This window comes from Gadus chalcogrammus, chromosome 16 (genome assembly GCF_026213295.1).
Source record: "Gadus chalcogrammus isolate NIFS_2021 chromosome 16, NIFS_Gcha_1.0, whole genome shotgun sequence".
Lineage (NCBI taxonomy): Eukaryota > Metazoa > Chordata > Actinopteri > Gadiformes > Gadidae > Gadus > Gadus chalcogrammus.
In genome coordinates this window covers 13,529,147-13,550,864 of record NC_079427.1, presented here as the reverse complement: position 1 = coordinate 13,550,864, position 21,718 = coordinate 13,529,147, and the positions used below count along the sequence as shown (strand labels likewise).

Here is a 21,718-nt window from a genome sequence, read left to right as displayed (position 1 = left end):
GAAAACCTAAGCAGAATTAATTTCAAGTAATAAATCAAGAACCGTGGCTGCCTTTTGAATGAATGGCTCTGAGCCAGTCTGGGCATCAAAGTTTTAAGAAGACTTGGTCGGATGATCAAAGCATACAGAAGCATACTTCACCTCCTTAGTGCAACACAAACAAGAACTTTTGCTAACTTTCTTTCAACCTCTGTTACTTAATGTAGGTTATTGTTCTCATTATTGTTAAGAACTAGAATCGTATTGTTTTTACAGAATCAAACCAGATTACACTAATGTTATGTTGCTGTATTTATTTGCTTGCTTCAAATGGGGCATTATTTTGGTGTCCCTGCCTGCGCTGTGATTTGTGCTTTGGCCTTGAATTCTTCTTTTTATTCAATTTGCTGCTTTGTTGCAGCTTGTATAGTACAGCCTGAACATTCAAATTGAATATGTTGGGAGGACAATTATTTGAAGAATATATATCGCCCTTGTATTGGAGTTGTCGCACCACGTTATTGTGGCATTTGCTTTTATTGTTGCAGGTTCTCATTCTTCAAGGGGGCTGTCGAAGCTCCAGCCCCCTTCCCCTTACCCCTTGTTTTGAAGGGGTAAGGGGAAGGGGTAAGGGGTAGAAATGGGATTGGGCCTAAGTATGCTTTGGGGTTCTAGGAAACTGAGACGACTCACATTAAACTCTAATTTTCCATGCAGTGCTTCAAAGTGATGCAACCCAACTTCAGTCAATACATCTTTCATCAATTATTAAATTAATTTTCAGCATCTAGTGTTTCTGAAAACTTCGGTTACTCTCGGTTTTAGCTTTGAGAAAGCAGTTCTGAATGATAGAATTGGCCTGGCTGGCAACGAGGAAATGCGCTTGTAAGTAATTAGCTTTCTTTTCTTGTATTTCTCAAATTAAGTGGCAACCCAAAATAATACAACATAGTGGTACCCCGCTGAAAACAGAAACAAATGAGGTGTACAGGAAAAACAACAAACAAAACAAATCAAATCACGGCTAGACCCCTTTTCTCAGCACAGGGATTAGTCTTTATTGCTGTCTTGGACTGTTTCTAGTCCTCCAATTGAACACACACACGCCGTTAAGACTCTGCAGGTGATTCCAATTGCAGTAGTGTGACTCTGGTCTTCAACCCACTGAAGCGTGCGCATGTAACGCCTTAAGTAATTTCCCCCTGACCAGCTCCCGCTTTCAGCCAGCCCTCCATCCAAGTTCGGATCTGGGATGTATGCTTTCAGCACAGACAATGGAACTGTGTCCATCTCCACTGTGTCACTCACCAACACCCCCACGTCTCAACCGGCCTGCTTTCCGCCTTCAAATGAATTGCTTCTTGTTATATTACGTGACAAGGGTTCTAAATCCAGACCTCACTCATGCGTGGTTCCTTGATAGTGGGTGCTTCATCCGGGCTTCACAGGGATACACAGATCGAATTGTCTAAACGTTTTCAGGGAATTCTTACACTACTACAGAAATAACATTTTGGAGAGTGGTCAAAAACGAGACCACGTAGAATTTTGTTCTACGGGTCGGTGCAGTTATCCTTTTTAAACAGTAACAGCCTGTAAACTGTAACATTCAGATGTCTTTGTCTCTGTCAATGGTGAGAATAAAAGTACTTTGCATCGGTGCCCGATACATCAAAATGTACCGTATACTCAGCTTCGGGCTGATCAGAAGTCCGGACGCAGCCCGACAATGACTGATCACTCATCATCGCTGGTCATCACTCACCTCCTCGAAGAGCTCCAGGCTGTACGTATTGTCGTCGTCCGCAAAGTAGACGATGCCCGGCTGGCTGCTGTTGGCGTTGAAGGTCTCCCTCAGCCAGCGTAGGGCCAGGTTCCTCTGCATGGTTCCCCGGGGTATCCGGGGGTCCCGCGTGTCCCCCCGTAGCTTATAGTTCCTGGGGGTCTCCACGTTGAGGTGGGTGTAGTTGAGCCCCGTGTCTCTGAGCAGCCGCGTGACCAGGGGGGTCCGCCGCTGGGAGTCCTCCACCAGGATCCAGTGGAGGTTGGCCACGTGCAGGAAGGTGTTGGCCAGCCGCGTCAGCTCCGCCTTCTGCACCGGCCGGCTGTAGGTGGGCGTGATGATGTGGATGGTGGGCAGCACGTCGGACCAGGGCGGGGGCCGCGTGTACACGTACTCCGTCCTCACCACCTCAATGATGTCCTTGTCCGACGCGCAGTACTCCTTGGAGTCCTGTGCCTGCCCACCGGACTCCTTCTTTCCCTCGCCGCCATCATCTGTGGATGGGGGGTAAGGGGCAGGGGGTGGGGTTTTGGGGGCGGGTGGGAGAACACGTGTAAGGTGTTAGCTAACCCCTGGGCTGCCCGCTCTGTGTATCGGAACCCAATGGGGTAAAGTGTACCTGAGAGTCGGTGGCGTTGGACTGCAAGCCTCTCTGGTAAGATATAGATCTCTTTTACTAGGTGGTGACAGGCTGCAAAAAGTGAAAGCAGTCACTGAGAGAGGATATAACACAGCTTGATGGACAGTGATGCAGGGGGCCAGGGGCATTGGGAGGGCAAGAGCACTGCTGAGTCTAGAAACTCCACTGAGAATATGAAAAAAGAAAAAGGAGGGAGCAGTGATACGGCAACATGCATAGTTGAAGGTATCAAGTGATTATTTGATACTTTCCCTTTGCCCTGCTGCATTAAAAGGTGTTTCAAATAGTCATTACGCTGACACAATATGGACGATAAAAAACCAACCATGATACATGCAGGGAATTGGGTTCAAATAAGACTGTGGTGAATAAAAGCCAATGCACGGCCCATCTTTAGAGATCCCTAATAATCTTTTTGTTGAGCACAGTTTTGCTTTATCAATGTCTAGCGTGCTTGCTTGGCTAGGAAAACTCCCCCAAATGGAATCTGCAACGTGAAGGCAGTGAGACACGGTGGCTTTACCGCAGTGCTAAAGGGCATGATGGGGCAGCCTAATAGCACGGGCTATGATGAATAGAATCTAATTACGAAATCATTAGGATCATTCATATATTTCATCAATGTGCCACGGCTCATGGGGGCAATCTTTATCACTGTTTTGGCCTAGCTCCATTTTCACACCTCAAACATAAAGAGGATTATTTTTTTGCCTCTATTTGCGCCACACAGATTAACACAATCTGCTGATGACCAGATGTTGCACGTTGCCTGCCAGTGACCCCCCCCCCCCCCCCCCCCCCCCCCCCATCCCCTGCCAAAAACCTTGAGGTACTCGTCAAAGATCAAACAAAGGATAGCCTGTGGACAAGGCTGGGCCAAATCTGCGTGCCACATAGTTATTTGTTGTCTTAATTAGGATTTTATTTAATGTGGTTGATTTGAGGCTTTTTCCTCGAGGACAATGCGAGAGACTGTGCAGCTCACGTATACATACAGCCGGACTGCTCCTCGCATAATACTTTGTAGGCTAGCGTAGAGCTGAGGGGAAGGAGCGGTATTGATTTTATGTCAGTCTAATTTGGTTTTTGGTCACCGTGCAGTGTACTTGACATTTCACACTGCTGGTTTGTGGTCTCTTGTGGGAAAATAAATTAGAGCTCTCATGTGAGCTTTGTGTAGTTAGTTATTTACCGTGTATAATTCATTGTTAATGGGGTAAACATACAATAAACATTTAGCTTTTGCTCAATAGTGCAGATTTTGTATGGGATCTATATCTGGGTTTCAAATGCCTATACTGAAAGCATTTTTGAATGTTACTTGTGCATTATAAGGAATGTGAAAGAATAAAATGTGAAGGAACGATATATAATGGAATGGAACCAAATGTGATTATATACCTGAAGGAATTCAGAATTATTTTCAAATTATAGTATGTACAAATTTGAATCTTGCATTTTGTGTATATATATCTATATATAGATATAGATATCTATATATATGTACACACAACATACACAACGACCAATAGCAACACATTTTTCCCCTGCTCATCATTGTGGTCCGTAGCAACGCTGCAAACGTCAGACATGCACCTATTATGGGCTACTGATTCCTGTGACGTTACAGCCCAGCACAGACTAGGCACTCCATTGGTCGCTCAACAGACTAAATCCTGACAATAGCCATTGACGATAACACGTGCGCAAAAGTAGGTGTGTGTGTGTGTGTGTGTGTGTGTGTGTGTGTCGTGTGTCGTGTGCGTGTGTATATGTGTGTGTGCAATAGCACACAGACAGGTTTATTTATTTGTTACTCATTTTCAGTAAACACTACAAAATGAATCAATAAATAAATGTGAAAATGGGACATACTGTGGACATAATGAACATATCTGGCATGTTTTGGTGTGCTTTTAGGGAACAATGGTCACCTACAGCACCCGAGGTGAGAATGTAGCTGCTCGTTGTAAAGCAATGCCCTGGGAGCCAGAGGAAAACACTGGCTTCTGGTTATTTCATGTGGGATGTCGACAGTAAGAAAAACAAGGAATTCCCCAACCTTGTCCCAATTTTTGTTTTCTGTAATGTTTTATCTCAATCATGTTGTTCACCAATAACAATAATTATTAGAGGCACTTTTGTTTCTTTCGCTTTTACAATGGGCCTATTTAAAATATATAACAAAAAACACAATGCTGTATGTATCAACAGATACCTAACAAGTATAGATTTTTGAGAATAGCCATTGTTGGCATGTCATGTCATCTCTCCAATGTGTAATGAACCTGGTGGAATGCAGGACGGAGGAATTTGCATACCCTTGCGGATGGCAAGGAGTGGCGCGATAGCACTTTGGTGCCAAACGGTGATGAGCAGAGTCCAGGGTAACACAATCAACACGATGGCAAGAATATCTCTTCTTTTCGGCATCTCCAGGATTGGTTATGTGGCTCGGCATTACCTGTGCAGGAAGGACAGAGAGGGGAAGGGGAATTAGGATAATTGATTCAGGAATTGTGCCAACATCAAAGGGAAATTGTAGAACCGTCTTTCTTCTTTTGATGTTTGAAATTACACTCTTCCTCTTCTCTAAATTCTGCTCCCTTTTTTATGATTGCCATACTCTGGGCATCTTTCACTTTTCTAATATATTTGATTAATGAACTTAAATAAATTCAGGCATAAATTGGCTACTTGAAAAACACATACTAAAGCATTTCTAATCAATGTGCCCAAGAAACATTGACTCTTCAAATACACTGCAGTATTGATTATCGGCATGGCGTTTCTGATTGAGCAGGGCCCTTTCGCATCAGTGATCCCTTAACGAAAGAAAGTGGTAGTAACTTAATTCTAACATAATTGCGCCAATAATAGTTTATAGTTCCGTCTTCATTCCCCCGTTCCCTCGGAAAGCTGCCAGGCAAAGGGGGGCCTCATTTCAAAGTGAATGTGCCTGATGCAACTATAAGCCACACACACGCTCTCCACTGGTAACCAAATTGGTCTTGGTTTTTTTATTACCCTTTTTTGTTCAAAATGAACACATGAAGAGGGTGATCTTCTTGTAAAACATGTCATAGACTGCTGCATCTTCAATATCTTTTCATCTTTGGTTATTATATGAATATGTGACATAAACACTTCTTAATGTAACTATAAGATGATATGTTAAGAAGGGGTTGGGATTGCTTTGGGACACAGCCCAGTACTTTGCTTTAAAATGTAGAAATCATTTATGGGCTTGATTGAGTAAAATTTATATTTTTCCTTTATTTTTGTAGAAACACATGTAAATATCTGATAAAATATGGTTATTATTACCCTACTTCGTGATGGAAACCTTGTTAAACCTGTGTGGCATACTGTTCATCCTTGTAGAAATAATAAGTAATTCAGAAAGAACCACAGACACGGTGACAGTAAGCTCCAGACCCTTACCCACAGTTAGAACTGGATCATGACACCATTGGTGTAGCGTTGCCGGGGAAGCCAAACGGCATAATGGATGAGCAGTGAAGGGGCGGGATCCTCCATGACATGTCAGCCAATAATTTCATTGATACACCTTTTTTCTGCCTTGTCCATCTCAGGCAGACAGGAGGGCACAACTGTGATCTAATAAAAGGATGAGATCAAAGTGGTTTGTCAATTCCAGATTTTGTTATTTTTCACAATTCCTTCCTCTTAACTCTCTCCTTCCTTCCATGAGTGAATCACATGGCTAGACTATGGAACATTGTCATTCCATATTTAACATCAACGGACTCATTATAATTCACTAACAGTAAATGCATTCCACCACAACGATCCTGTAACGGAACTCGAATGCGTTCATGTGCCAGAGAAATGTTCTCTGTTCAAACCGCAGCCTTCTGTTGCAACCGCGCATACCAATTTAGCCTTGGTCCTGTTTTAATAATTGGAACGGTTAATATACTGAATACATAGCTACGTTAATTAGCGCACACAGAGAGCTACCTCCTATTGGCTTTGTGTCAGGAGCTACTGTGTGCGGCGGCAGGACGTGCTGCTATTTTTATTTGTTTTAACGACGTAATACGGAGGAAGGGAAAAAGCGTTAGTCACCACCACGCTGTCTCTGGTGCCAGGGGCGGTGGCAAAATAAACACTGTGAACACACGCACAGCCCCATGTCCCCATTCAAACACATCTGAGGAAACATTGCTGCTATAGTGCACCCACGATAACATGACACGCAGGAAGCCCATTCCTCTACTGCTCACTTAGATCCCGGTGGGCAGCCGCTGAGGGTGTTTCTAGATGCTTCCTGTTGGTTGATCAGGTAAACAAGATATTTTTGATGCTCGCGGAAAAAAAATGAGGAAAAAGAGAAGAGGGCCATTGTCTGAATTTTATTTTATTTCATCTACATTTTTCCCTTTTCTCCATTAATTGAGGAGTGCTGTAATATGGAAAAAAAGCTAATTACCCATGACCCAGTAATGCCATAGGGAGAGACGGGTTTCTTTTGATGTGCACAAGATTTGAAAACAATCCTCTTGCCGGATTGCCTTGAGCTGTCATCAGATCTCCTAGGCATATGATCACGTCGGAGGGTGCTTCTGAGTGCGGGAGAATGAATGGGCTTGAAATTGGAGCAAAAGATGAATATCACCATGTTCCTTTACACAAATCAGTAGATGACAGTAACATGCCCTGCAATAAGAAAGGAGGTATTGCTGTAGTATCTGGGCAAGCTTAACACTGATGGCACAATAGAAAAGGTTTCTTTATAGCTTGCCTGCTTCTGCTGGTTTGAAAATGGAACTCAACAGACATAATCTAGTGCAGAAGGCTATTTAGTGATACAAGAACAAAACATAAGATATTACACTGTCCACTCTTTAGAGCCACCAGTGAAGTCACTCCACAATACTTGGTTTAAAGGAAATAACGTGTGTGTGTGTGTGGTTGTGGATCTGCTCACTGGTGAGGCAACACTCCTCACACCACCGTTAAATGCGCACAATCACATTTGGCTCCAGCCATCGTGACCGTATATTTTTTCCAATTAACACCCAAACAAACCGGAGCTGGGATAGAGCTACCCGCGCCACCTAGCCGGCTTCACACATGGCAGAGTACCCAGATGGCCTTGGTGAGTGTTGCAGCCGAAGCACCTGAACTCTCCTGCGTGAGAGAGAGAGAATCCTGTGCCACACACTGCGTAGAGCTGATGGCCCACGGCGAGCCACGACTGTGTTGTGCGTCAACACTGGTTAACCAGCTGTAAAGAGCAGCGCACCTGCTGCTCATTAATGCGTCGGCGCAGCGGCAAAGCCATCTGTAAAAAGTTGCTGCATGATTGTTTTTTTTTGGTTTTAATGTCTTTTGGGAAGTAATATCATTGAAACAGAGACTTTAGACAGGTTGACATATTTGTCAAAGACATTCCCTTAACCTTGCAGCATAGAACGAGGATCGGAATAGCGAATGAATTTTCAGTTAGTGCTCCCGTTTCCTTCCACAATATCACCTAACTTTGTGAAACGTTTGTTAGAAACGTTGTAGGGAATCTCAATCAACCAAAACAAGAGAAGATTATTGAGAAAAAGTATTGCATGTATCCAAAAGATATCAGCCGTGTACAACCGCTCTACTCATGTACAATAAAGCCATTTATGTAGTAATTGCACAGTGCATCATTTTGCAACGCGGCAATGATGTCTGCAATATGCAACGCTCCCCTTTATCCCTTTTTTCTAACGTATCTCTCTCTCTCTCCCGTGCTCTCTAGCTCTGTCTCTCGGTCTCCCTCTTCTCTGCAGAGCCTTCAAAGGCATACAGACGAGGTGGGTGGCGGGGGGAAGGGGGGGGGCGGTAAAGTTACCAGTTTTTTTTAATCGGGTCTGCCACTAATGCTTTGCACTCCCTGGGCTCCCAGCTCCTGTTTCGCTGGGACCAATAATAACACTATCTCCTCCATGCTTGCTTCTCCATGGCCTCATTTTCGAGGCTCCATCCTCCGCTCAAGGGGGGAATAGGGGCCCCTCTGGAGACATTCTGGCCCCGGTCTGTCCAATCATTCAAACGGCTAGATTAATTTATTGGTCTCACACTGGAGCACGCCAAAATACTGAGCGCTGGTTACCGCCAGGGCAACGATGGATCAGTATTGATGTCTATCTTATTGAGGTCTTCATGCGGGTGTCAGACAGAAATAGATCATATTAGGTTTAGTTCACATTTGACAGAGATAATAGTGTTGAGGTGTTGAAGAGGTCCGAATGCCGAGGCGGAGTGTGTCTTTTGACTACTCATAACTAATGAAGATTTACCCATAATAAAACCGTACGCAGCCATCGTTGCAAGTTAGTATATATTGTGACAACGGTCCACTGATATTTGAGAAACGTTAATAATTGTTTTGCAATTATAATATCCAAGAGTCTTCTTTTTCAATCAAAGCCAGTAAATGTTACATCTCTAAAAGGTACTTCATATGCAGAAAAGTCCTTCCACAGAGCATAATATTGTCTGTAAACAATTATGTGCTTCTAGTTCTGAAATAGGATCACATTTTTGCATTGATCATGTGTCAACGCAAACCAGCCTATTAATAACATTAACTATGTCTGTATAGTCGTAAGGAGTGCAAGTGAAAAATAACCCCCTGTTTCCAGCTCGTATTACAACAATGCAATTTATTTTGACATATTATGTGGGTTAGTGGAAGGAGGGGGGAGGTGTTATTCCCATGGTTATGACCCATGCCAATTGGGCATCATTGTGTAATGAGCATTTATAATGAGCGCTGTTATGTTGAAATGCGCCGCACACCGTTGCATTATATAATTTTTATAGTAAGTGTCAGAACATATCCTTCAATTTATTTAATCTGCCAATTTATTAAACTTCATCCATTAAAGACCCTTGACTTTGAAATGGCAGAAAAGCTGGAAATATACGGGCTGCACACACCATTTATCTCATTATTACAGTGGGTGGGCTAGTTCGGGGCATGGGTGCTCCAAACACAGCCCGCGTCACATGAGGCTTTCACTCAGACTTATTATGCCAGAGCGTGAGGTCAAAGGTGACGACCGGTGACCCTATATTCTTTAGATAATGAGCGGAGATTAGGGACTAACACTCTTCTGGACCTTTCTGTTGGCCTATTTCTATCATGCCGGGCTGACTCGCTAGCCAGCTCCACTGAGTTTAGAGTTCTCCTAATGAGGGCAAAAGCTGCAATTTTTCTGTTTCTGTATCTTTCTTTTGGTTGCGTCTAACCTAAAAGTCCCCCAATTATTTGGCCCCGTGGAGGAAGAACACTTCCTTATGAATCTGATCATTGCTTATTAGACATACGGGATCTGGGAAGAAATGTAGGGCTTCTAGTTTAGCCTGAGAGATTTTCTGTAAATAAGCATGACAACTGAGTAGCATACTAATTTGTGGGTGTCTGACGGAATACTTAGATCAAGACATATAAATTGGGCATGCGTTGAAAAGTCAAACATAGCACATAACAATAGCTGAATTAACTGCTAATTTGTCCTGGACTGGACGTGGTGTTTACTTAATTACATAATTATAATTATAATCGTTCAGCGCGTTGTATGTGTTGTTTATATTGATGACATGATGTCATTAGCCTTCAACCTACCAGCCAGAAAAAAAACATGAACAAATTTGTGGTAGAGTTTCATCTAATAGCTTTTGTAATTAACCACTACCTTATCATTTGTCATTCACTGCCTGTACACGTGAAAGCTTCCTTTATGTAATGCAATACATTAACAAGACCAATAATAATGTGATTTTGCATTTGGTCCTATGTGTAAAAAAATATTTTCACATTTAAATTACTATAACTAACTAACTAATAACTTTTGTTAACCGGAATTGAATTGTCCTATTTTGTAAATATGTATGTGTAAAAACTCACTATGCTGCACAAATGGTATGCCAAGAATGTCCCTATGACATTTAGAAGTACGATCCCAATAAAGGGACACTTATTATGCAGGCCCTGCGACGATATGGAGAGTCAATAATAGATCCCAATTCATCAAAAAGAAATGAAAAATTAAAAATTCACTCATCTCATCTTCCAGGTCCTCTCCAATGACTCTCAGGTCGGGTCTCCTGAAGGTTAGGAATGTAAGACACGAAACTATACACTGTGACGTTGCATTTATTTATTTGTTTTTCTAAAAAGAGCTCGGGGGTACTGTAAGATGACACACCCGGAACATTGTTGACACAGCGACTGTGCATCTGCTGATGCCAGGCTCGCAGCCCGTGCGCTCTGACTTTGAAGAGGGGAGCGTGGGGGGGAGCACAGTGGTGACTTTGAAACTAAATCTTTCTGCAGACAACACCACACGCAGGGGGGTGGCATCGGGGGAGTGCCAGGCGTGGGCCCGACTGAGGGCGCCCGCGCTTCAATGACCCTGGCAATGTGCACGCGTCAGCGACACACGCCCAATGCGTGTGCTCCCACTAAAACACGGTTTAAAGCAGATGTAAAGTGCGGCGCAGTGCTCTTTCAGCTCCATGCCCAGCAGTGGTTTCGATTGCATTTTCATGAATAAGTGCTTAAAAATATGCTGTTATGCTAATGATTGATGATGATGAAATGCTATCAGTTCCCATGCCCTCGCAGTGGTGAGGTTGGTTTCAACGGAGAGTGTCACACTTAAAAAACAAACTGCCACAGATCGGAACGTCAGGGGACGCCACAAATGACTTAAGTGGTCTACTGTCAACTTGGTAATTGTTTTCAAATCTGGGCTTTAATGTTGCTTCATTAATGTTAGCCTTCAATGGCACGCCAGAGTACACAGTAGCGTTGTAAGTAGACCTTAGAAGTCAGCTGTCTTTGCTGTATATGAGTCAAGAAAGGGATTAAAAAAAATGGTTTAAGTCAATTAAATGTCATTTGTTTTGTGACAAACTCTGATGCTATGTAGCCATACTCAAGAATAATTCCATACAAGTTTATTGGAATTATTTCCATTCAGCTTGACAAAGGGACCATACACTGTATGTAGAGTGTGAGGTGGAAAGCAATTAGCCCCTGAGGTTGAGTGCGGCCCATTTTAACGTGTGTGTGTGTGTGTGTGTGTGTGTGTGTGTGTGTGTGTGTGTGTGTGTGTGTGTGTGTGTGTGTGTGTGTGTGTGTGTGTGTGTGTGTGTGTGTGTGTGTGTGTGTGTGTGTGTGTGTGTGTGTGTGTGTGTTGCCGTTCCACATTCACATCACCAGGTTAAGCACTTTGCTTTCTTCTGATTTATCTTGTACCACAGGTGTGAGTTGAACACACACACACACACACACACACACACACACACACACACACACACACACACACACACACACACACACACACACACACACACACACACACACACACACACACACACACACACTAACCCTTGTATATGGCAACTCTATGTCTTACTTTCGTCCTTGTGCTAAACATTAAGCATGGGTAAGAATTTCCTGTATTGTACAAACCAAAGTCTGAAGACTTGTGCTGCTGTGGGAAGGGGGTTGATGGAAGAGGCTCTGTCCAGTGTTTATAATGAGCTCCCTGGGGGGACGCCATTTTACATGAGGGAATGGCTCCAATCAAGCCATCCAGATGTGAATGGCCAGGAGGAAGCAGAGCTTCAACAAAGTTAGAGGGGGAGATTATTGATGGTAGGGGTCGGGCTGGAGCAGAGAGAGTCAAACCTCCTGTGCTGTCAGCGCTGTTCCGCAAGCCACCACTCGGTTCAGTCCCTGTTTGATTGTTGCCTTACTGTAAGAAACACGGCTCACAACCCACCCCACGCCCAAAAAGATTATCCTTACAAAAAGCAATGTACCTATGTGTGCTTTTGCCGCTGTTATCAACACAACATGGTGATCGTGGCTGATGCTCCGGCCAATGGGTTTCAGCGCCTCATCACAGACCAGCATTGGACCTCATCTGCATGCCAGCGCCCGGGCAACACATCACGGTCTGTGAGGGCAGTGATTACCATAATCGCAGCCCCCCCCCACCACCACCATCACACACACACCCCCCCAGGCATAACATTTGTTCATTCACTTAGCATGTAACACTTGAATCAAACTGTAAATCCATATCATGATCCACTGGGGCTTGCAAATGAGAGCGCTGCGAATCATGTGACCCCTTAGAGAAGAGCCTCATAAGTTTGATGAATGAATATTTATTTTAAGTGCGGCTAACCTCCCCCCAACCCCTCCCCCTCCCACCCCCCCGGTCCTTTGACCTTTGAGTTGATATAACGATTTCTAGCAGGGCTGGCCGGAGCGCAGAACATCATAAAGGTCACTCTGCCTTACTGTCGGTGCAGCGCTGGGCTTTTTTATGAGAATGCCGGGGCCTTTATTTGTTTTATGGGGTGAACATTTTCCTACCGGGAGTCCTTAACACACCACAGTGCTAAACACGTGCCTCGAGTCAACACGTGAGCCTTTACGATTTAATATACCCGAAGCCCCGCGCCAGGTGATATGAATCTGAAATGTAAACAAACCTTTTAACTGTGTAATAATTACCAGCACCAACGGTAGCCTGACATAGAAACGTATTATGAGGCGTGTTTTCAAAGAGAATACTTTAATCGGCCCTTAATGAGCTGGGCGCGTTCCTCTCGCATAATTATCCGTGCGTGGACAGGGAGCGGAGGAATGGGCCTTCTGCACACTCTGCTTGGTATGGTAACCTTCAGCAGTTTCATATTGCCGCTCTATCGATTGTGACTTCATTCTCAAGTTGAGACAGGCGCATTGATTTGTTTTTGGTGCTGATTTGGGCTAATGCCATCTGTCCTCAGCGAAGCACAAAGACTCAAGATCAGAACGATGTGTGTGTGTGTGTGTGTGTGTGTGTGTGTGTGTGTGTGTGTGTGTGTGTGTGTGTGTGTGTGTGTGTGTGTGTGTGTGTGTGTGTGTGTGTGTGTGTGTGTGTGTGTGTGTGTGTGTGTGTGTGTGTGTGTGTGTGTGTGTGTGCGCGTGTGAGCTTGAATGTTGTTCAATAGCAGTGACTACGCAATGAAGTTTTAAATTGAGTTGCAATCATATGCAGTTTAAAAAGCTTCTTGTCTTGCCCTTTGTTAAGCATGCTTAACGAGCATATGCTGGGCTAGAAAGTGGGACGGTATAATTGGCCCGGACCGAAGTCTTAGTTTGTATGGCCGCAGGGCAGGACGCTGCTGGCTCGGCACATCTTCACCAGCCACGGTGGAGATAGCTTTAAGACAACTAGTGGAGGAGACTGCTAGCTTTTCAGCAATGTGTGTGTGTGTATATATACTGTATTTCTCTCTGCATATATATATATATTACAGGTGGACCCACTGTATAGCACAGAATGCTTTGAGGCTATTCAAGTTCCTCGTAAGCCTTCAGTTTTCTTACCAAAGCATGGTAATGATGAGTTCACGTCTGTGCGTGTGGTGTGTGTGTGTGTGTGTGTGTGTATTATTTGCTGGTCCTCTGTGGGCACCAGCATAGCCCTAGTTATCTCATGTTGCAGTAACTGTGTGTGTGTGTGTGTGTGTGCGAGTGCGTGCGTGTGTGTGCGCACACTACCTGCGTACCCTGAGCTCCTGCCACCTGGTTCATGGATAAATCCTGATAAATTGTCTTGGAGCCTGAAGCAGCTATCTGGGTCATGTGGCTTCCCCTGGATTCTCTGTGAATAGGAGTTTTCTTCCAGTCCACCAAGTGATATGCATGTGTGTAACTATGCTGCCCTACTCTATTCTCCCTCCTGACTGTTTGGATTGCTCAGGCCTAAGAACCTTCCTAAGGTGTAACAAACGGCATACTTAGTTTACAGACGCATTTTGTCATAATTGATGTGTTGGAGGAACAACCCCCCCCCACCAACGCCCCTCTTGAATAGTGCTTCACATTCCGCATGCAGGTCGCTTTGTTTGAAATGATTTGTTGGGTAGAAAGCGTTTAGCAGCATTTACAGACGACAACGACTTTGCAAACAGTTGCATCACAGCGTAGCCTATTTGTCCCTGCTCAAACAGGATGTCATGTGTGCTTGTGTACCCATTAGCATTTCAGAGATATCCTTTCATTTATAAGACCAGGTGTTTGTCTGTTTGTTTGATGGTGTGTTCACTTGTTTTTTTATGTGTTGTGTGTCTGTCCTCACTGCAGGAAAGGAATAGAGTCGATAATGTAGAGGGTAAACCATGCGGACGTAGGCTCCCTGACGTCACACATTGGTTTAACTTTACAACCAACATGAAGCCTTCGATTTTCTGTTATTGCTTGGGATCTTTTGCAAGTAGCAGTGGAAACGATCCATATTTGGGACTTTGAGGGCGGCAGTAGTCAATGTCAATAACTCATTAATATGAAATCCTTAATAACTCTTTAATCCAATAAAACTGCCAAACGGGACCTATCAAAGTGTATGATATGGAGATGGGCCACTGAGCATCTAACTGAACGAAGAATAATGTTTTCCCTTTGTAGTACAAAATGGAATGATGTACCCCACTGTTACCACTGCCAGCATAAGTGGCCCTAACCCATTGAAATAGGTAAAAGTCGAAAGGTTGGATGGGGATTAATAGTGATCTGTTTTCCTTTTCTGGTGATCAGTCACCCACAATAGGACCTGTGTGATATTTGTGCTGCGGTGCAGTTTGATCAAAACGTTGCAGGATCGTCAAACCAACCTAATTTTTAGGCTGATCTCATACCAGGGAAAGTGTGTCTTATGAAACCTTTAAGCTACCTTGAAGCTCCGCCTTAACCTAGTCGGACCAATGAGGGGATCTGAATGCCGCTGTCGTCCATGCAGCAATCCCACCTGACATAGTGTAGTATTTAATAAAAATTATTACAATTACAATTAGGGCATTTAGCAGACGCTTCTATCCAAAGCAACTTACATCGGTTAATACACACACTGAGTCACCGACGGCAGAGGCAACCATGCAAGGCGACAGCTAGCTCGTCAGGAGCAGTAAGAGTTAAGTGTCTTGCTCAGGGACACATCAACACTCGATGATGGATCAAACTAGCAAACTTTCGGTTACTAGACTACTGCTCTACCTCCTGAGCTGAGCCGTCCCGGAAAATAACACATTTGTTTCAACAAATTAAACCTTCTTTTGTGATTTGTGGGAAAAAGGTTATACAGCTGGTAGGAAGAATATCCAGCAGTGTGAAGACGTCCACAACGTGTCAACACTACTGCCCATTAACTGATCATTTAAAACGTAATCCTGACTCCAGGGGCCTCCATGTTAACCTCCTGCATGCTGTGTGGAGCCGCCTCTGTTATTGTTCTGATGCATGCAAGTCAGTTTGAACTGGGAGCAGGTCACACTGGTATCTGACATTGGCCACATTTAAAACATGATTTGAATAGCAAAACAAAACAAAATCAGATTAGTAAATCCAAATGTATGAACAAAGGAACAAAGCCTACCTTACTTATAGCATACCTATCTGTGCTAGGTTCTACAAGGGAGAGTGAGGTAAACAAATTGATAAGCCAATAGACCGAATTTACAACAGGAGGATTTATTTAACAATTCAGTTATTGTAACAAATGTCAATAGTTTTAAAATTGATTATTTTCTTTTGAGTTGAATGAAGGCACTGAGGGTTTAAGGATGCGATTGGGCCAGCCCAGTGTCAATTAAGAAAGAAGTCAATTGGCCGATTTACATGTTTTATGGGCTGGTCAGACATGATCATAATTTCTTTAAAGACAGACCCAAAAAGCATGTCGGCCACCCAGGAAAATGACTGTTTAAATCTAAAATCCATCCCCTCTAAATAGATAAATACAATGCACTCATGTCAGTGCTACCTCTCAAATGCACACACGCACACACACACACACGCACTGTTCTGTTATTTTGAAGTTCCAGGTCAACCCATTGTGTGAGCTTCATTTATATGAATTTCACAGCACAGAAACAGCCCAAAGCACAAACAGAATTGCATTTAACCGCATCTACAGTATGATATTGCTGGACGTGTTTTATTATAATCTCTGAAATTGCCACTTTTTTTTTCCTTCCATGGGAATAATCAGACACACAAATGTTTTTTGGGCTTATACACGGAGGCGGTGAAATACAAATGCAAACATATAACTTGTGGAGCTCCAGACATGGCAGGCTGTTGTCATCACAGAACAAAAAAGCTGGTTGCGAACAAAGGGCAAAACAAAAATGCTGTGACAAGCGTTCAGTGATTTATTTTTCCTTTTTTTCCTCCCCGGGACACAAAGAAAGAGGAGAAATGTATTCGCTCCATTATGAATGATAAGACCACCGTGCATCACTGAGCTGAAACCTAGCGCCGATGTTCACGGATGTCTAGTTTCCAATGCACAAGCAGAAATTACAGTTGGGTCGGCTTTATTTTTCCCCTATTTGTTTTCCTTTTTTTCCCCCCGCAGTATTCTTTGTTGGTAAGAGAAAGCGCCGGCCTAATAATTTATGTTCCAATTCTCTGTACAACAAATACCCTCTTGTCTCCGGCGATGTTATGATCAACCACAGCAGACCAACACCCACTGCGGCTCTCGTAGCGGCAAACAGGAAATACTGTTATTAGCGCCAGAGCCGGGATAATGCAGAGAAATGACACTTCCCAAGCCTCCTCCTCTCTGGCCTCTGGGCAGGACACGCGCCACTGTAATACCGTGTTCTGCTGCAATCCTTCTCTGCTCGCCGTCTTAGCGAGCATTAAAGAGAACCGCTCTGAGCATAACGGGCATCGAGGTGTTCCGCATCCACGTTGAAAGTTAGCATATGCTTCTGCTCGGAGAAGATAGTTTCTGTCAAACCCTAACCGGTTCACACGCACGTTAATGAGCGTGTTTTAATTAATTCTTTGGGTCAGGTCCAACTACAATTATACCAACCATCAAAAATCATTTTTTGTTCCTGCGTAGGATGTCTGTGTTTATTTTTCTCCTGCCTCGATTTCTTTAATTCCCCTTTTCACCTGTCTCAGCAAGACATCTAGGAACTGCTAACTAGTGGCGCACAATGCTGCTGCCAAGCTCCCGACCAAGTCCCAAGGAAATGGACTAACACTGGCTTCCGATCAATCTCGGAATCCGGTTCAAGACTGTTGTTATCACGCTTAGAGCTTGGAATGGTCCAGCGCCTGTCGACATTACAGAGCCACTGCAACCATTATGTTCCAAAAAAGTGTCTGTGCATTTGAGGTTGTAGCTGCTTAACTTGGAAACTTGCTCTGGAGCTGTTTAGACTTGCTTTTGTTAAATGTCTTATGTTTTGCTGGATGTTGGTTTTTCGCTGCTTTTTGTCCTCCATTTGCTTTTTGTGATGCACTTTGTGACGCTCGAGAAAGGTGCCATATAAATATACGTATTAATAATATTGTTAATGTAATATTTGATCATAAATTATACAGATATGTAGATAACTATCTATATGATTGTGTATCCCATATTACTACAGGTTTACTGTCATGTGTTCATTGTTAGGGTGAAGAAAGTGCTCTCATGTGCAAAACTCTCATCGTTAAAGCTGCTTTCGACCAATGGCACCTATCACCCTCCTGTCTCTACCTATCTCTATCCCCCCTCTCTCTCACTCTCTTTCACTCTCACTCCCTCTCCCCATCTTTCGCAGCTATAGTCAACACCGGTGTTTCTTTGGTTTATCTTATAGTGTCTCTCTCTCTCTTCCTCCACCTCCCTCTCTCTTATTGTCTGTCTGTCTATCGTTCACTCTGTGAATAACTCACTGGGGACAGACATGCATCTGTGGCCCTCTGCAGTGCTGGAAAGGACATCCTCTCAGTTTAATTCAACTCAACCTCGCTCTCCAGGGGTTTCTGTTTGTGACAGCTCCATGCAGAGAGCCAGAAGGAAGACATGCATGTTCACTGTGTGTGTGTGTGTGTGTGTGTGTGTGTGTGTGTGTGTGTGTGTGTGTGTGTGTGTGTGTGTGTGTGTGTGTGTGTGTGTGTGTGTGCGCGCGCAAGTACCAGTGTGGTGTTTGTCTGTATCTGTGTGTCTGTTGGCGTGTGTGCGCTTGCGTGTGCATGGACCTTTTAATCCTGATCCCCATAAAAGGTTTGATATTACCCAGGCACTAATCATTACAGTCTACATATCTATGATGAGGAGCCATTTTGTTGATTACTCCGTTCTAATTAAACCCACGCTATAAAATCAATAAAGAGCGAATTAGGGTATATTAAAAATTACACAGTTCATGCCATTTACTTTAACCACAGTGTGGACTGATTAATTATACAAAATATTAATTGTGCTACTGAAGTAGTCTAACTTCAACTTTATGTTGACAATATAGTATAGTTGCAAGGTTAATTATAGCGCAAACTGGAAAGTAATGATATGGATGTTTGACTATCTTTTACATATTGCATATTCATAATGTATGTAAGTATGATGTTTATCATAAAGTATCTAGTTCTTTTCAGACATTAAACTTTTAAATTGAATGGAAAGAATACTAATGAATGCATTCAATTATCCTACATGATTTAATGCATCAGTTTCTACCTTACCATGCCTAAATGTATATAGAATGAGTTTTGTTTGTTGGATGGTGTGGTGTTTATTTGTTTTTCCTCCACCCTGAGTGCAGTGAAGTCGGTAGGTCTCATGGGTGTGTGTGTGTGTCAAGCTGCTTCCCCTCTCTCTGCTCTTTGTTTGCATTAGGCAAAAAGCAACGTGAGCAATGGCTCCGTTGGCCCAGAGCTTGCAGGTGTAGTATCACAATTCATTCTTAGGTACTCAAGGGACAACAGAACCTACATGCAATTTAGCACATAACGTATCTCTCCCACCCTTCTCTCGCTCTCCCCTCTCCCTCCATCGCTCTCTCACCTCATTTCGCCCTACTCTCTCTCTCTCTTTCTCTCCTTCTCCATCTCCCCCTCTCTCCCTCTCATCCTCTCTCTCTCTCCCACACACATTCTTATTTTTTTTAGTTTTCTCTATCGTTCCTTACACTCCTTTGCATTTTCGCACCTGCAGATAATTTCTCCTGCATCAACATCAAACCGAATTGTCTTCTAAGCTTCGCAGATGTCTCCTCCATCTCCTTCACCTCCCCCCCCCCCCCCCCCCTTCCCATCCTCCCCTCCATCCCATCCCACCAAGCTCCTCTGAGTTCTTCTGCCTTCATATAAATATCTGGCGGCTGATAATATGGGGTTGGGGGAGTTGGGTGGTGGGGGAGAGGGATGGTGCCTTAGTGTGTATCCCTCTGATTATATCGCCCCTCCTGCCTCCTCTGGATCTGCAGCTACCTCCCGGTGGCTCCCTAACAGCAGCCCCGGCGTTGGGGAGACGGGGAGCCCGAGATGGCAGGGCTGCCGGGGTGGGAGCGTGGAGCCTGTACCCCCATGCCCCTCTTCTGATCCGGTTAATTCGCCCTGTCACTCGTGCTTCTGGCGGCCGTTGTGTGGAATGGGTTTTGAACTGGCGATAACGCCCCCTGGTTTTGCATGTGTGTACACAAGTACATTTAAAATGCATGCATGAATAAACTGGGATGAACGAGAACCGAGCCGCGGCGGTTCACTCTGTGATACCAATGCAACAACCTTTTGGTTGTCTTCCAAATAAACCGGGGAACGAAAAGGTATCTACAGTTCCTTTACATTTTGAGAGAAAACCCCTCATATTATGCATCAAAGACAACGCCGGGATCTCGTCCGTGGCGGGCCGTGATTTGCGGCATAAGTGGGGGTTAGGAAAGGGAGGGGGGGGGGGGGGGTAGTTAAGCTTGCTCACTCATTGGTGGTGGAATGCATCATTTCCCCACACACAATAGGGTAAGAAACAATAGGGTACTCACCAGCAGTCTCTCTGCCAGTCTCCTAACAAGCGAGGGCTCCGGGGGCTGACTCAGGTTCTACCCCGGCAACAGTGCACACGGATCCTCTGAGGGCGACCTCCGGCGCCGTTACTCCCGTAAGCCTCCTATAATTGGAAAATGTTCCTTTTTCTGTCTTTGTCCGGTGGGTTTCGCCGGCCGAACGGAGCAGGTCGGAGCTGGTCAACTTTGTCGTCACCGGGCTGCTGTGCTACTGGTCGCATCCGAGTCCCGTGGATGTTTCACATCCTCAGCACTGGCTCCTAGAGAAAGGGGACAGGAACAGGAGAGGTTTAGGGAGAATGGGCCTTCTCATACACAACACAATGCAGGGCATTGACACAAGGGAATGGGAGGGATGGCATGGGCTCAACTGGGAGGGGACGATGACATGCTACATAACGGCCACTGTAGCAGCAGCCTCCATGGCTCTTCATTAACGCTTGCCTATGAACTGCTGTCAGATTAGCACTTTATTTGAGGAATGTGACTTGTAGGACTGTGCTATCCGTAAATATCCATATATTTTTGGATTTAGACCGACAGACAGACATTTTTAATTTGTTAGCTTCATATCTTAATTGAACTAGGTTATTTCTGTCTGCAACCACTTTTTGAACGGTGACTCTCAAATGTGAATGAAAAACATAGACACAAATGTATGGATGCAGCTGTAGATAATAGAAATGTTAGGATGTGTTGACAATACAAATGTTAGGATGTAGCTGTTGAAGATACAAATGTTAAGAGGAAGCTGTCGACAATGCAAATTTTAGGATGGAGCTGTAGACAATCTACATTTTAGGATTGAGCTGTTGATAATACAAATTTTTAGAGGCAGCAGTAAATAATACAAATGTTAAGAGGTAGCTGTTGATAATACAAATGTTTGGATGCAGCTGTTAATAATACTAATGTTAGGATGCAGCTGTTAATAATACAAATGTTAGGATGCAGCTGTTAGTAATACAAATGTTAAGATGCAGCTGTTGATAATACAAATGGCCGCAACAGACACAGAGGATCAACCCCCTCCCTGAAACGTCAGACTCATCGTGTCCTTCCTGTCCCGGTCACCCGCTGGACTGGGGGGGAGGGGGACAACCACATTTGACGAGTTCGCTGTAAGACCAAGACCGAATGCAGCAGCTGCACTCCTCACTCATTCCACCACCAGACCCTTCACCCTCCCCTCCCCCCCTACAGCCCCTGCTCTCCATTATTGATGAGGCTCCCTCTGTTTTCTCATCAGCCACACCGGTGGATGCACTCGCCCTGTGGGCCCCCGATGTTGTTCCAAGGTGGGGTGGGGGTGGGTAGGCTGGGGGTGGAGGGGGGTGTGGGGGGCCAGCTGATGCCAGCCGTGAAAAATGGGATGGAGGTTGAGGCACATTAACGGCCTATTGACAAGCTGCGACACAGAGAGCATACAATGTCACAGGTTTGTTATTAGG

At 44.3% G+C, this 21,718-nt stretch overlaps 1 protein-coding gene across 4 annotated transcripts in view; it reads right to left on the bottom strand.

The window, feature by feature from the left end:
• Positions 1-21,718, bottom strand: part of b3gat1a (beta-1,3-glucuronyltransferase 1 (glucuronosyltransferase P) a) — a 61,326-nt gene that overhangs the window by 8,477 nt on the left and 31,131 nt on the right. For 2 of the 4 annotated variants that reach the window (XM_056610525.1, XM_056610524.1), the window contains 5 exons: positions 20,247-20,527; positions 5,847-6,023; positions 4,724-4,866; positions 2,382-2,453; positions 1,745-2,256 (listed from right to left, as the gene is read on the bottom strand). In XM_056610525.1, coding sequence (XP_056466500.1) covers positions 1,745-2,256; positions 2,382-2,453; positions 4,724-4,835 — 696 coding nt within the window. In that variant the 5' untranslated portion in view covers positions 4,836-4,866; positions 5,847-6,023; positions 20,247-20,527. The remainder of the gene's footprint in view (positions 1-1,744; positions 2,257-2,381; positions 2,454-4,723; positions 4,867-5,846; positions 6,024-20,246; positions 20,528-21,718) is intronic. The other 2 variants (XM_056610526.1, XM_056610527.1) reach the window with 2 other exon arrangements.